Genomic DNA, 15,790 nt, shown 5'->3' with positions numbered 1-15,790 from the left:
CAAGACCAGAACTATAAATGTGGTGTCCTGGTCAGGTGGGGGCCATATGGTTAACAGGAGGTGTTTGGTTAGAAGACAGAGAACTTGTTGCGGCCAGCAAATGGGACCAATTCGAGTGAAAAACTCTTTTGGTTCTGAGTTGCGGTGTGTGCATATGATTCAGCAAGGTCAAAAAGGTGGGCAGATGCCCAAGTTATGCAATTCACAGACTTTGATGTCTTCTGATAATCGCGTTTGATTGAAAAACCGTAGAAAAGTGGCCTTAAGGCGGTTTATGAGCTTCAATGGAAAAAAGGACATTGAGACATTCCATGGTATGATATTCGTACTTTATGGATATCATCAAATTAAACATGTCAGAGCTGTTGGTCTCTAGTGGCCTATTTAATTTTCTGGTTGCCACTGCCATATTATTTCATGGTCTGTCGCTTCTGGCCTATTGTATTACACTCATGGTAACTTCTGGCCTATTCTTTATTTGTGGCCTATTATATTACACTGATGGTTCTTACCATCCCATTTAATGTTTTGTCACTATCTGATCCCCTTAGCTGTTCCATTGTCTTCCCCTACCCTACAACCTGCACATACTTGCCCTGCTCCTCCCCCCCCACAGTCTCTCTCTACTCTTCTCTTGGGGTTTTCACACTTCACACTGGCATGATTCCCACTGGTCCTCTACTAATTTCCACCTCCCACCCTGACCTTCAGCTTTCAGCAAAGGCAGCCTAGCTGCCTCACGTCTAACATTCAATCATCTCTATTCCCTGCTGATCTCTTGCTTCCTTCCCATCACTCTGCAATAAGACATCCTACCTTACACATCACTTCAATTCTCACCATCTCGCATATATGTCATGGCCATCTCTGACACGTTGATCACCCTGCCCCCATAACATGCCTCTGCTTGCTGCACTCCACACAGACTTAGCTACTTCCTCTCTCCTGATGACCAAGACCCCCTCCATCTTTCTCCTTGTCTCTTTTATACATGCTGCCATTGAACTCCTCTCGTCTCATTGGCCCACGTCCTTCTTCCCTGTCCTAGATATCCTTCTCTACGCTTACCCACTGAAGCCCCTGTTGCCATCAGGGGAGACTTCAACCTTCCTAAATTGTTGACTATCCACCGCCTAGAACTTGACACCATCCTTTTCTGACCAAACTATGGCCACCCTGCACCATTAACTTGCACACAACCGTGGCAACTCTCAGGGTCTTGTATATACCCATCATTCTCCCTTACCTCGTCTATCTTGTAACTAACGTCTCTCCACCTGACCACTCTCTCCTGCATTTAAAAGGCACCGTCTCCTCTCCTCTTTCTGCCTTCTACCACTTTTCTGATCTACCCGACTCTATGGCTCCCAATCTAGCAGACCGGTCCTCTCTCCATCTTGGGCCGCCTCCATTGAACAGTACTTCCTTGATTTCAACTCTGAATTCCGACTTTCAACACCATCACACGAACATTCACCTTTTTGTCCTTGCCCCCAGCCCTGAATCATTAATGAGATCTGTCCCCCAGGATGACCTTACATATGGCTTTATCTAGGCCTGTGGTGAAGTCTGGCTGGCTCCCTTATCTCTTACATGGACTCCCATTCCATTCTCTCTTCTGCCTTTGATGTGGCCAGGTCCAATTACTATACAGAACTTTTCTTTTCTCTTCTCCCATCCCATCAAGCTCTTCACTATGCTTCAGGCCATACTGGAACCCCCATACACATGTTTGCTTTCTCTCTCTCGCTCTCTGTCGTCTACTTTTCCTCTGGGATCTCTAAATCAGAGACTCCCTGACTGTTCTTCTTTCCCTTTCTTTCCCTTTCTTTTACTTTTCGACACCGCCCCAATCCCCACTTTATCCTTAGCACCTTGTCCCATTCCACTCTTGTTGGACTGGTGCCCATCTTCCAGCAGTCAATCCACCTGGTGCTCCTATAGACTCTTTTGTTCTTAAACCCATCAAGGATCTCATACCCTTTACATGTACCCATCCAACCCCTCTTACCATTTGGATCTTCCCTGTCTGCTTCAAAATAGATACTGTGTTATCCCATCCTAAGAATCTTCTCTGCTGGCTCCAGCAACCCTGGCAACTACTGGCTTGTCTCCCTTCTCCATCACTACTCTTTAAGCTACTGGAAAGCATAGTATTCAGTGGCATCACCATCTTTCGTGGAGGTCAATGGCATCTGCAACCCCTTTCAATCAGGGCTCTGCAGCTGTGTCTCCTTAACGGGACTGACCCACAGATCCAATATCCTCCACAATACTTTCACTTGATCCTCTCCACAACCCTCACCCTTGTTAATCTCTCAGCAGCCATTGAAACAGGCGACCAATATTCTCTCCTCCATGCTTCTCTAACCTTAGCATCGAGGAGTCTACCCTTGCCAGGATTGCCCCCTACCTGTTCGACCATTCCTTCTCTATCCGTTGGAACACACACATTATCTCTCTCTCTCTCTCTCAGTGGGTTTCACCCAAGGGTATTTTCCTGGACTACCAGGCTTTAAACTGTTTTACCTTCTCTCTTGGAAAGCTTATTACCTCCTTTTAGTTTCTCCTACAAAATGTCTGCATCTGGTGCTCTTTTCCTTTACATCACTTGAAGTACCTACACGTATTCCTAACTGCCTTTCTGTGATCCACCATTGGATGGCACTTGGACGTCTCATATCTATCTTCTCCAAAACTGAAGTCCTCTAACTTCTGCACCTCCTTCCCCATTTCCTTTTCCTGACCGCCTCATTCCAGCACCAAGGCTCACAGCCTTCAGGCCCGCTTAAAAAACAAATTAGAAATGTACCATTTTGTTTCTTCCACCACTGCTGCAAGGGTGAACCTAATGAACATTAGGACGATCTGACCCACCTCATCTACCACTCAGCTAAGCTATGCTACATCGCTACATTGGTACGCCGCAAACTTTACTATTCCAGCCTCCTCCTGTGATTCCCTCTCAACTTTGTTCCACTAAGCAAAATTCCTTCTCCATGCTCTCCAACAACCCCCCCCCCCCGCTCCTCCCCTACTTCTGCTCACAACCTTCATGTTTATTGCTGAGTGGCGAGGAGTGGCATGCGTTCCTCCTGCCAGGTATGCAGGCTAACTACGTGCTTGTTTTCTCTGTGAGCCACTGAACTGCCTAGAAGCTTGTGGCTTCAAATTCCCATCCCAATCCAGCAGCGCTCGCAGCAGCTAGTGGCAAAGAGTGGCAGACCTGCAGACGCCGGTACGGCGGGCTGTGGATGGTCCAACTTGTAATATAAAGGTGCTTGTGAAATCTTGCGGCCAGCCGCTCACTTTGCTGACCTGTATTATTCATACACATTGCATTTGATTAGTGATATGCCCTCTAAAACAAGAGCTAAAAATAATGCATATGACTTACGTAAACAAAAAAACGTTGAAAACTCCTGTGAGTGACATGAACATCTCAACTGCAAAGACTCAAGAGCTGCCTGAGATGCATGAAAAGGTTCCAGTAAAAGATAAAAATGGAAATAAACCAAAGATCAAGATCACTGCTTTTTTCCCAATTGAACCCACGGTTACACGAACTGCAGCAAGTGATGAGGGTGTTGATTTGAATGGCAGCAGAGGTCATAGTATCCTCCTTGATCACGATCATTCCAATCTTGGGAATATTGATAATTCATTGCTGGTTATGTGCTACTCGCTGCAAGAGAGTATTGCAGCCCCAGTTGAAGTAGTCAAAATAGTTCCAATATTGTCTAGTCCAGTTCACGAGTCGAAAGAGAACTCACAGGAAGCATCTTAAGAGCCAACTAAGAACTTGAATAACAGACTGCCTGCCACTCCAAACTTATCTGTTTCATCTAAATCTATCGACTGCATTAGTACCGATGGTGGCGGAAATGATGTACTTGGTGAGATCCAGGCATTTATGACTACTTTTCAGTTCGCTATGAAAATTCTGTTGAAACTGTGGCAATATTCATGAGTCAAGGATCTGGGCACAGTATCACAGCCTCCCATAAGCACTGATATAGTGAAACCCCATGTTGGCTTAATTGAAGGTGGAAAAATTGAAGAAAGCCGACAACTGCGAACAATTTCGACCTGACTGACTTGAGAGTAAGAAACAGTCTAATTCAGCTCCACTGGACTCGAGCGCCTCCCTTGACACTGACTGCACCTCGATATGCCTCACAAGAAAAGTAAGGAGATTGGTAAAACGAGCAAATGCAAAATGTATTAATTTGGTGGTGCTTTCTAAACAACAATGCAGTGAACATTCTACTAATGAATTGTCTGTTCAGAATTAGAAGGTATCTAAAAAGGCTAGAAAAAAAGCAGACTGGGAAACGGAATTACCAAAATGGACGGAACTCTAACCACTTCGTTTAATAGTGGAAATATGTCTGAATCAAGTTCTTCCCAAAATGATGATCAAGATACACATTCAGTAGTGTTCGAAGAAATTGGCAATAAGCGTGACGGCCACTGTTCTACCCCTGAGCGCCATCTGGTGATTCCTGCAGTTATGAATGTGGTTCCCACAGCAAATATTGGAAGGACTATTGCCCCTCCCAAACTGGACAATGAGAAATGTACGCTTAAGTTGCTCATTCAACAGATCGAAGATAAAAGGATCAATCAATCTAATCTGTTAACTATGCTGAAATTAATTCCATCCTTGCGAGTACTAGACACAAATGATTTTGAATTTGTGGAAGCGCTAGTCTGCCCCAATCCTAATGTGTCACGCATCCACTGCCATAGTACAGATACTGCCGACATGATACGAGCTAATGCAGAAAAGTGTTTAAAGCTGAGATATGAGGTAGATGTGGATGAGGACCCAGCCAAATTAGTAAATGGCAATGAGGGCTTAATACTATGGGTGATTTACAAATAGCCACGAAAATTGACAGAAGAATTGTTGCATGTGGTGTGATGAAAGTAGATACACAGTGAATACTGAAATGGCTAGTGGAAACCCTACCATCCAAAGAAATTCCATCACTGTGAAACTGTTCCATATTAACTTGGAACACAAGGCTGGATCGCTTGATAGTTGGCAGGCAATAATATGTTTTCTACTTCAGGAAAGTTGTTTATTTTCTACTTTGTGTTGATGGCTACCACACTTTTCAATCATATGCTAAAAAGGAAATCATTGGTAAATCGTATGGTGGAGTAGTTATTGGGGTGAAGCACAGCTAATCACATAATTGATATCCCCATGCTAATAGACTACATTCTAGCTGTAAAAATAACTGACCTTGACCCGACTTCTCCTTCCAGAACCTTGGTTGTAAATGTCTATGACCCACCAGGCTGAGTCCATACTGAAGCGATATTTGAAGCCTTGGCAAAATTATTTTTAGTATCGATAGAGTGAGAAAATGGGTAGTCGATAATATTTGGAGATGACACAAATGCTGATTGTGCATGTAACACATTGTACTCCAATATTGGTAATTCCTTAAGCAGGAGTGTGATGCTGCAGAACAAACCTAATTTTCAATGCAAATTATGGCTGGACTATTTATGTAGTTGGGTCCTTGTAATGCTAAACGTACGTACGAAGGGGGATTACCCCGGTAGCTATACTTGGTCAAGTGGATTGAAGAGAACTACATCTTGACTATTTATTTGTTAGTCATAACATGATCCCATTAATAGGGGAAATACAAGTCTGTGAAAATGTCAGTGATCATGCTGCACTTGCTTTACACTGCTCTATGGCCCGTCAAACAAAAATTCCAAATGGGATAGGCGATGCGAAAGTTAACCAGGTGGGATCCCGAATTTGTTGGTCTTGCAATAATTTAGAAAAGGCTGTCTCAATTATGAGGCTACAAGGGGAACAAATTGTAAAATACTTAATATCGATGAATAGAGAGAGTATTGAATCTTGGCTTTCGCAATGTTCAGAAGAGGTAGCACTGCAAAAAGCTTTATCATGCCGTCTCGAAAAAAAGGCAGGATTGGATTTTGATAGTAACATTCGAGATGTGAAGAAACAGATACGTAAAGAAATTCCACCATATCAGGAATTCGATTGCGAGGATGAAAGGTCTATAAAACTTATAAAGAGGATTAAAAACCATTATCGCAATTGGATTAAGTGGTGGTGAATCTCAAGTAAGAACGCTAGATGGCAAAAGATGACAGCGGCATTGAATAGTAAGAACACAAAGGGAATCTGCAAATTACTAGGTGCAGCTACGGGTAATGGGTCCGACATGGTGATAAATCCGATAAACCAAAAGTAAGGGAGGGAGCACATCGAACATAATTATCAGGCTTGAGACATTGTTTCGAGTGAGACCTTTTATCATGAAATGGAGTTTAAACCGTCTAACCAGGGACAACATCTTGTTAAAAAATGAAAATCTAAACTTCTCTAGGGCACCTGAGCCTTATGGTCTCGCAAATGTTGTACTAAAAGGAGATCTTGAGATGTGGGCCAGGATACTAGAGGTCTTGTTCAGGAAAGTTATAGCTGCTGGATAATGTCATGGAAGAGAGTTATACTGGTGCTGGTCTTTAAAAAGGGCCAGAGGACTGATGTTTCCAATTATTGATTAGCTGTGCTGGATAGCAGAGGGAAATTGTTTGCCACGTATCTGTTGGATTCATTAACAGAGTGGATGGAGAGTGCCGCATTTTGGGCATGTTCTAGACTGGCTTCAGGGCTGGCTCATCTACTACCCTTAATATGAGATTATTGTATCTACTGACTGAAAAGGCCACCTCGAGGGATGAGTGAGTCCTGTACGCTCTCTTTGTTGATTTCGTATCCGTCTTCGACTCGATCAGCAGGAAAAACCTTTGGATTAAATTGTATAAACAAGGTTTTGTTCCCAACAATTTGTTACGGCTTAGAGGCACTAACCTTAGGGGACGCAACTTGGGGCTTGGTTGCCTTGAAGGCCAATTGGGGAGGAATATTGTAGGCCTGCCTGCTTGTGTTCCTATGGCTGTTCTCCGATTGGAATTGGATTTATTTCATTAGAAAGTAATGCTATAATAAAAAAGGGGGCCCTGTACATACAATCCATGATGAAATCTAGTTGTGGTTTGCCGACACTCCTTGGAGATACTATGAAAGTAAGTAATAAAGAAAAACATGCAGCAGGGATATTCGACAAAAATCAATTGGTGCCCCAGGTGGGACACAGACTTTGAGGCAGAGAGATGGGATTGGATACGGCATTGTGAGCATCTGTCTACCCTGAGAAATTATGCATACATGTCAAAAAGAGCTTAAAATTTTAAGACTGCTCAAAGCTTTTTGTTATTATGTCTATCACCATCATTGCACACATTTTTATTACTGATGCGCATAAATCGGCTTCCAGTTTTTACAGTATTGGGACCGGCATTAAAATTTGTAAAGTAGATATGCCTCCCGCTGAAACAGGGAAACCTGTATTAACTGAGTGCTATAAGCTAGCTTTCGATTTATATTCAAAATCTGAGGAAATTTGTCTACAATGTGGACTCAATTCGGAGTGAAGCTTTTGGGATTTTTTATTTAAATTAAAAACATAAAGCACTATATTAAGCAATGTATAGAGGTCATCAACAGATTCCATGAATTGGGGGAAGGCGATAGTATTAGTAGGCGGTAATAGAACAATGTGAATGATTTTGTATGCTTAAATATGTATTTTATTGGATGTTGTAACAGATTTTTACAAGATGAATTGTGATTGTGGTAGCTTGAAGTTTTTTAATGATTTTATGAAAATAAGGTATGAATTGTAACTGCTTTGTGAACTCATGAAATGTAAACTGAATTTTATTTGATAAATATGTTCTGTAATAATTATGTGAAAAGTTTAAATTTAAACTAGATCACATTAAAATAAATAAAACATTGGCCCTATATGCATCATGATTCCCTATTCAAATTCTTCCTTTTAGTCATCAAATATGTACATTGGTTGCCTCCCTTCTCCACACTTCCTTGCTACTTCTTTCCCGATATTCACCAGCTTACATCCTTTGCTTGAATGCAGGCTCGGACTGTCCTATCGGGCAATAGGCCCATGGCTGAACCAAAAACGTAAAATGCTGCTGTGGGCCAGTTTCATTGGTCACAGCGAGCCAGTTTTTTGGCCATTGTTGGCCACTTTGAGTTACTTCACTATGCAGCTAATAGTTTTGAGCAGGGTTGCTGGACAAATATTCTTTAAAATGCACAATTTGCATCGCATTTTATCAAAAAAACTCCCACTTGGGTACTAGTCAAACAGTGTCACAAAAGGAATGAATAGCCATTTGCAACGGTGGGCTACTTTTATATTGGTGCCCGAGACAATTGTATGGCCCAGTCCGACCCTGCTTGAATGCCCAACTTGATCTTTCTGTCCACTGCCCACATTGCACTTTCGCTCCTTCACTCTCCATGCTCCCTACCTCTGGAACTCCCTACCTCCAAATGGGGTTACAAAGAGTTTATGCAAGCTTATGCTGAGTAAGCAGCAAGATGGCCATTTCTTGAGGGTTCCCCAGTAGCGACCTCTGATTTCCTGACATAAGATTCCGCAGGTTAAAATATTAGCCCCTGATGAAAGCATACTCTGGCAGAGGAAGTCCAAAGCCTCCAGCTCAGAGAGGGAGCTCCAGGAGAAAAGCGGGAACAGACAAGGGGGCCTGTCCCTCACGGATGGCAGCTCTGTCCAGGCGTAGAGAGTGAGCTAGGTTCTTTGAGGCGGAAGATGTGGTCAGTCAAGCACCTGCTGAGTGGAATCAATTCAATCCGAGTGCCCAGGAGCTGTGCATTCCCGTCATCAGAGAATAGTGAAGCTGTTATGTTAGAATCAACAGAAGCATACAAGCTTGAACTAACAGTGCATGGGTTAGAGTAAGCTGCAGAGTGTAGATACTACAGCAGGGAACAGTGAAGCTATCCAACAAGAACAACCTTAATTTCCACAAATAGCCCCCAGGCTTTGGGTGGAGGTTGTCGGGGAAATATTTTTGGTAAAAGTTAAAGTATATTTTTTACAATGTTAACACGAGATGCATGTATTGCATGTTTCCCAGAAGTAAAGATATCCTGGAGTTGAAGCGTACCAGAGGAATCCTGACAGTTTGTTATTTTATCGATTTCCCCTTTCCCCCGGGCTGGTCAACTCAGTAGTTGTTGTAATTGACAGCTGGGTGAACTAGTTTGGGGGATCTAGTGGGCTATTCGTCTGCTCCTGTAGGATTTCGACGCTGGGACCTGGTAATCGTGCAGTGAGGAGGAGAGCAACTAGGAGGAAACTGAAAGAGTGAGAGCAAATGAACAAGCATAGCAGAACAAGGAGGAAGGGGAGCATTAGGAGGGAGCGAAGGAGGGGTGTCGAGCAGAATGAGGAGGAAGAAGGGGAAGAGCAGAGAGCGGACAAGGCAAAGAAAAAGAACAAGGAGGAACAGGATGTGGGGAGCTGGGAGAACTTCACTTGGGAAAGGTGGAGAACGTTAGTGCAAGGGAGTTGCAGACTGGGGGAACAGCAGGCCCAAAAGAATGAGGCAGTCATAAAGAACAGAGTTCTAAAGCGGTGAAGGTAGAGGAAGTTACAGCAAGGGGTTTGCAGACTGAGGGAAGAGGGGAAGTGAAGGGGAGGTTTGGCTCTGAGGTGAGAAAGGGGGTATCAGGAGGGATGAAGAGAATCTGTGGAGGAAGGGGAAAGGAAGAAGAAAAGAAGTAGGTTTGAGGGAAATGGAGGAAACCGAAAATAATAATAAAGCTAGTGTGATATAGTGGAGAGGTAGAAAGCTAACAGGGCAGGAGGAGAGGCCCAGAATGTTGTGTGGCATTGAGGAGAAAGAAAAGGAAAGGAAAGCAAGACAATGTAGGAGATTAGGAAGAAAGAGGCCAGGCGCAAACTGTGGCACAGTCTGGTCAGCCACACCACAAGACCAGAGCTTAGCCATTCTTAGGCCCAGATTGGTCTTGCTCAACAACATCAAAGATTTATGACACTGCCCAGGAAATCCACAAATCCAAGGTGGTAGAAACATATGTCAAGGAGAAACGCCTCCTAACAAGTGCAACAAAATGACAACCATCTTCCAAAGCAAAGATATAAGTGTTTCAACTCTTAGAACCAGAGCCAAAGGGGAGAACTGACAGACTGCAGGCCTTAAGCTGAATTTGATCACCATTGTTTTCGTTGAATTGCCTAAAAGCTTGTTTCCAGTCCTACCCTAAACCCTTGGCACTTTTGCTTTGGTAAATAGCCCTTTTGAACTTGACATTCTGAGCTCATAGTTGTCGGTGCGGCCCTTGGCCGTGGTAGCATATGGTGTATATGCTTGTCTGTGTTATTCCTCCCACCCTAGCCTCCCTAATTTGTAATCTAGGCTAATTGCTGCTTAACGATTGTTGTACTATGTATATACTGTATATATCTTGGTGTTGGTATGAATGCAGTTCCTTTTGCATGTTCAATCTGACACTTCCACCAAGTGATACCTTATATTAGTGCGCTCATGGTGTTTAGTGTACCAAATAAAAGGGCTACTCTGGCTTCCATTGTAACCTATTGAAAGGTGTTTCTAATTGATACAATACAAGTAACCCCTCTGGCGGTTTTGTCTGTGCATCGTGTCAGTTTGTCTATTCTAGTAATATATCCTTCTCTTTCTTCTTAGGAAAACCCACACATTCCGGCATGCCCCTACGTCATTGGTCTGACGGGAGGAAGTGGTAGCGGCAAGAGCGCTATTGCTAAGCGTTTGAAAAACCTTGGTGCTGCCATGATAGACTGTGATAAGCTGGGCCATGAAGCCTACAGCCCTGGGGGTGTGGCATACGAGCAGGTGATCGAGGAATTTGGACCAGGTAGATACAGGTGAAATGTAGTGGAAAGACCAGTGCCATTCCACGTTCAAGTTTGATTTGATTTTAGGAGATGAGTAAGAGATTGAGAGCACAAGTGGGAGGATGCTATGTCTGTAATAATATAGAATTCCTGAAATGCAAACTGCAGAATCTTGCCTAGTTTAGGAGACCACATCTCAAAGGATGATTTTAGATTGGAGATAGCAGAGTATAGAATAGAAATGTATAGTATGGGTAGAGGAGAGGGTGTGGCAATTAGGAGACCTTGAAATTCCCCTATGGTACAAATTACAGTGGATAAGCCGAAGGAACTGCTACAAAAGTGTAGATCTACAACAAGCAGCCACGAGGTAAGATTTCTCAATTGGATGTTGCAGAGTGACACATGAGGGTTTTGCATGGTGGTGCAAATTCATTAACAGAATTTAGACATCTGGGTCAGGAGTCAGACAGAATTTGTGAATAAGTAGACTTAACATGCTGAAGCAGAGAAAATTGCAAGCAAGATGTACACAGAAATCTGAATCTATCAACATAACTCTGCATCACACTTTTAAGGTGTAATTTGTTTATCTGTTTACTTCACTGATAACAAGTGATTGCTGTGACAAGGCTGTTGGAGCGCCTGCCTGTCACTGTGTTCCCAGAAGTGAGACCAAAACAAATGGAGTTTTTTAGTTTCACAGGTTTTATTAAGCAAGTGAGCATAATAGAATGCAAGTTATCAGATACTGCTAAAATTCCATAATTAGCGTGTCTAGAATGATAGCTCCAAATGTCAGGGCATGATTTGAGGGAAGGGCCAGTGGGCAGCTTAAAGGAGAATTGAAAAGTAAAGGGACTCCTCTTTGTTGCTCCAAAAGGGGTTTTCCAACAAGGACCACAGTGTTCTTAAAGTTCAACAAACTCCAAACTAAAGTCCCAAAATCTGGCAGTGTCCCACATCAAGAAAGGCTTCCGTAAAGGTTTTCCAAACCTCCACCAAAAGAAAGTCTTAAGAAAATATAAAGCAAACTCTTCCCTCAAGGAGGACATCTCTCTGTGTCTGCGTTGGTGTTGATGGGCGAGAGGGTGCTTTGTTCTCAGACATCCTGCTTGGGCAGCAGCCGTTCCTTTGCTTCAGACTCGCAGCTTTCCGGTTGACGTGTGTTTTGAGGGTCCTCAGACTGTTGCCCCTTAGGTCTTCTCTTGGATCTCTCCTGGCAGAGCAGTTGGAGCTTCTCGCCCAGATGGATGCTTGCATGATGGTGGTGCACCCTGCTAGGGTTCAGTAGAGAATCATAGCCCTACTCTTACCCACCCACTTCTACACTTGATGGTCTCTTCTGGGCCCTTCTCCATCCCAACTGGCCCTACGCTGTCCTCTTTGCTCCCCAGTGTGGTAGCGCAATATTGAACTTCCTCCTGATGCTACGCTCCACCTTGAACCAACATGGGCCTTTTTCTCACAACCTTCCTCTCCACAACAGTTCTCTTCACCTATAGTCTTCTCCTCCCAAGCAAAAGTTCCAATTTCGTCTCCCCCTCCTCTTTTCTCCTTAAATTGATGTCTGCCTTATTTCATTCTCAGTCAATAGCTCTCCCCTTTTCCCATGCAGTATTTCCCTCCTTCATCTGTCGCATCCTCCTTCCTAGCTTTACAGACCATATCAGTCCTTCAACCTCCTCACAAATCTTTTTCCGTGATGGTCCACCTGCCCCCTTCACTCCCCAACAACTCCTCTCCTCTTAATGACAATTCTCTCTTCTTCCAGCCTCCTCTCCTTCCTAATTGGTACTGTCGACGTTCTTCTCCAAACTAGTATCCCTCTGTCTCGCCCAAACTATTCCTCTGTCTCCAGCAAGCCAGGGTCTACCTGCTGCTTCACACTAATGTTACTCCTGCCTAGTCCCAGAAGATATTCCTTCAAACCAGTCCCTCCATACTCTCTATCCCATTCTTCCCTCACTTCACCACTGACCAGTACCACCTCTTGGCAGGTCTCCACCCTTAAGCTCTCCTCCCACAAGGTCTTCAGGACGTGAGTCTCCCAGGGTCTATTGCTCTCCTCCTGCTAGCTCTTCCAAGGAATGACATGGACTGGCTGGGTTGGTTGCTTTTTAAAGTCTGATCTCTCCTACCCTGGGTGGTGATTGGGCCATGTAATGGTTGTCATGTGGGTTGAGGGGGCAGGAGGGCATAAGGTTATATCCACTTTAGATTTTAAACTGGCCTCTTAAATAGTAAAATATGTGTATTCTCCCCTCGCCTTCACTCTGGATCCCTGCTACTAAGATATAGAGGAGTAGAGTCAACGGCTACCCAGGCCTAAGGCGTGACAGGGTGTCACAATACTCCTTGCAGGAGAGCTAGGAGAATACTAGCTTGAAAAAGAGGTCACTGTGGAGTTCAAAAAACAGGAAGATTTATTTTGACAGGAAGACATATTTACAGAATTCTTTATGTGCCGTGGCACATAGTATATGCATACTTGAAGTACATTTATAGTTTGCATATCGGTGGGTTAGTAATCATAAAATAGTGACAAAATTATACATGTATTGTTTATATTCACAATACATGAACGTTGTCGACACATTAGTTGGTGTTTCTGGTTCGGTAGGTTACACAGGGCAGTGGCTGGATGAAATGGAGTAGCGCTGCAAAGTAGTACCGAACTGTCTTCAGGACATCAAGTCGTGGTCGGACTTAGTTAAGTAAGATGGGCGTCATCCTATAGTTTAAGAATGGAGAACGCATTTAGATACGGTGATGCAAGATTTGACAAATAATGAAAGTGGAGCTGCAAGGAGTCGACCTACCATGTACAAGTAAGTTGACGCCATGGCGGTGGTTTGTTTGCCCAGCTGTTGATAAATACGGCTGGGGGGGGGGGGCAGTCTGCGAAAGTCAGATGCCCAAATCTATTTTGAAAGGGGTCAAAAGATGACAGTACAGTAATTGGCGGTTGGATAAGCTAAGCCGAATGTAAAATCTGTTGCAATACTTTTTCCTGTAACCACCAAGTCTGCACCAATTGTTTCCAAAACATCGCAATCGGTTCTTTAGACATGTACCATTGTTGCAACCGCACCAATCATTTGTATTGTTACATTGATTACTCTCTCTTACCCCGCCTGTGTATTTTTTCATGATTTTTCATGTTTTTTCATGCTCAGATGCTTTACAACTATGTCATTGCAGCCGCACCAAGTACATATTCCTTCTTGGTATAATTATATTGATGACTCTCGCATACCTCTTTGTACATTTAATGTTTTGGATGTTTTACAACAAAGTCATCATTGGGTCTCCCCCCTTTTTTCTGAAATACCAAACATTTTTCTGAAATACCTTCTTCTGAAGTCACTTGTCTATCAAGAACATCTTTGACGAAGACTACGGGGGAACCGCCTACGGCTGTGGATTCCGGCACCTAAGATCCGGCGTTCGGACCTCCACGTGGTCGGGCCTTCTGGCCGGCCTAAACAGTAGGGAGAGTGGGCTCGGGGTTTGCCATACTGCTATAAGATGTCTTTCCTCTTTTCCACTTCCCTTCTGCTATGGAAAGGGCTCCATTTAGATTCTGCCCTCTGTGAAGGGTCAGATATCTGTGGAAAGACGAGCACACTTCGTGTATGCTTGTCTCCCCCTAGAGCACTAAAGCAGTGTTCGGCGTATAAACTCCTAAACCTAATCCCTTAAGGAGCGCCGGTTGAAGCGGTGGGCCGCAGACGGTATGTCACGCATGCAGCCTCCCTCCCCTGCCGCAACACCAGCCGAGAGTGACGGGGGTACATCGGATGACCAAACGTCCAACCCGGATGTTGTAGACCTTGAGGCGGACGATTCTAGAGCCGCCACGCCCGTCCTCGACCCTTCTAGGCTCGACTCCGGTCTTGCTACAGGGACCACACCCGGTGACACGGGCGTACAATCGCACCACACAAAACACACAACCCAAGCGCCCTCCTCGACGACGTCGAAGAAGGCTCAAGCGCCATCGGATCGATCTGATCCGAAGCCTTCCCTGCATCCGCAGCAGTGCATGACGACTGGGCTTAATAAACTTAAGAAAGGCGCTACTCCCCAAACTACACACGCCGAAGTTCCTGAACAAGAAACTTCGACGACTTTCAAGGTTTCCAAGGCTCGTGCAGGCCCGAAAACTACGAGTAGGCCTCTACCCGGGAAGCCATCAACGGAGGCCTTGTCCCCCGAAGATTCGGTAACTATCAGTAAGAGCATCAATAGGATTGCTACGGCGGCGGGCCTTGTACCAGTTTCGCCCACAATTATGGGCTAATCCGCTGAAAGGTTTTCCATGGTTTTGGAAGACGATCCGGAGGACTCTTACGAAGAGAGCCAGGTACCCCTCTCAAGCACCCTGAGGAGATCCTTAGGGCGGAGGGCCCGGTTCCTGTTCAGCTGGGTCCATTTGGGTCATCCAAGTGGACCACGGAGCAATTTGAGGGGTATCTGGATCGGCTGCAGCAGGTTTTCGGTGTTTCTGATCAACCTCCGCCGAAAAAAGCTCGGGTAGACCCTAACCCTCATACACAAGTTGCCCAACACCTAGATGTTCAACACTGTTGATTATCAAGAAGATGTCCAGAAGGACACGTATAGAGACATCTATACAGAAGAAGAGCAGACTTCTTTTCTGGACAATTATGGGGAAGATCAAGGCGCAACGGACAACTGGGAGGATACCAAGCAGGACGATCACAATTCTGATATCGTTTGCCTCGACTCTCCCCCATCCACACTGGTTAGACAGGCTCCCCCAGTGGATGATCAAATGGCTTTCAACAACACGTTGAAAAAAGCAGCGGAATTCTTTAAAATTGCCACGCTTGAGGCATTGCCTGAACAGGATTTTGCGGAAAACATTATTAATGACAAGCCTCCGGCTAGCCAGTCTATCCCCCTCTTGAGCTCTGTAAAGAGACGGCTGGCCCCTTCTTTACTCACACCCGCTCAGACGAGGG

The 15,790-nt window shown here is 44.5% G+C and overlaps 1 protein-coding gene across 2 annotated transcripts in view; it reads left to right on the top strand.

The window, feature by feature from the left end:
• The window catches only part of COASY (Coenzyme A synthase), a 378,965-nt gene that overhangs the window by 192,459 nt on the left and 170,716 nt on the right, over nt 1–15,790 (top strand). For both annotated transcript variants that reach the window (XM_069634430.1, XM_069634431.1), the window contains exon 5: nt 10,630–10,819. In XM_069634430.1, the coding sequence (XP_069490531.1) occupies nt 10,630–10,819 (190 nt within the window). The remainder of the gene's footprint in view (nt 1–10,629; nt 10,820–15,790) is intronic.

Source organism: Ambystoma mexicanum, chromosome 13, assembly GCF_040938575.1.
Source record: "Ambystoma mexicanum isolate Mex_15411 chromosome 13, UKY_AmexF1_1, whole genome shotgun sequence".
Taxonomy (NCBI): domain Eukaryota; kingdom Metazoa; phylum Chordata; class Amphibia; order Caudata; family Ambystomatidae; genus Ambystoma; species Ambystoma mexicanum.
The sequence above is the reverse complement of the archived record's forward strand: the minus strand, read 5'-3'. Positions and strand labels throughout refer to the sequence as shown.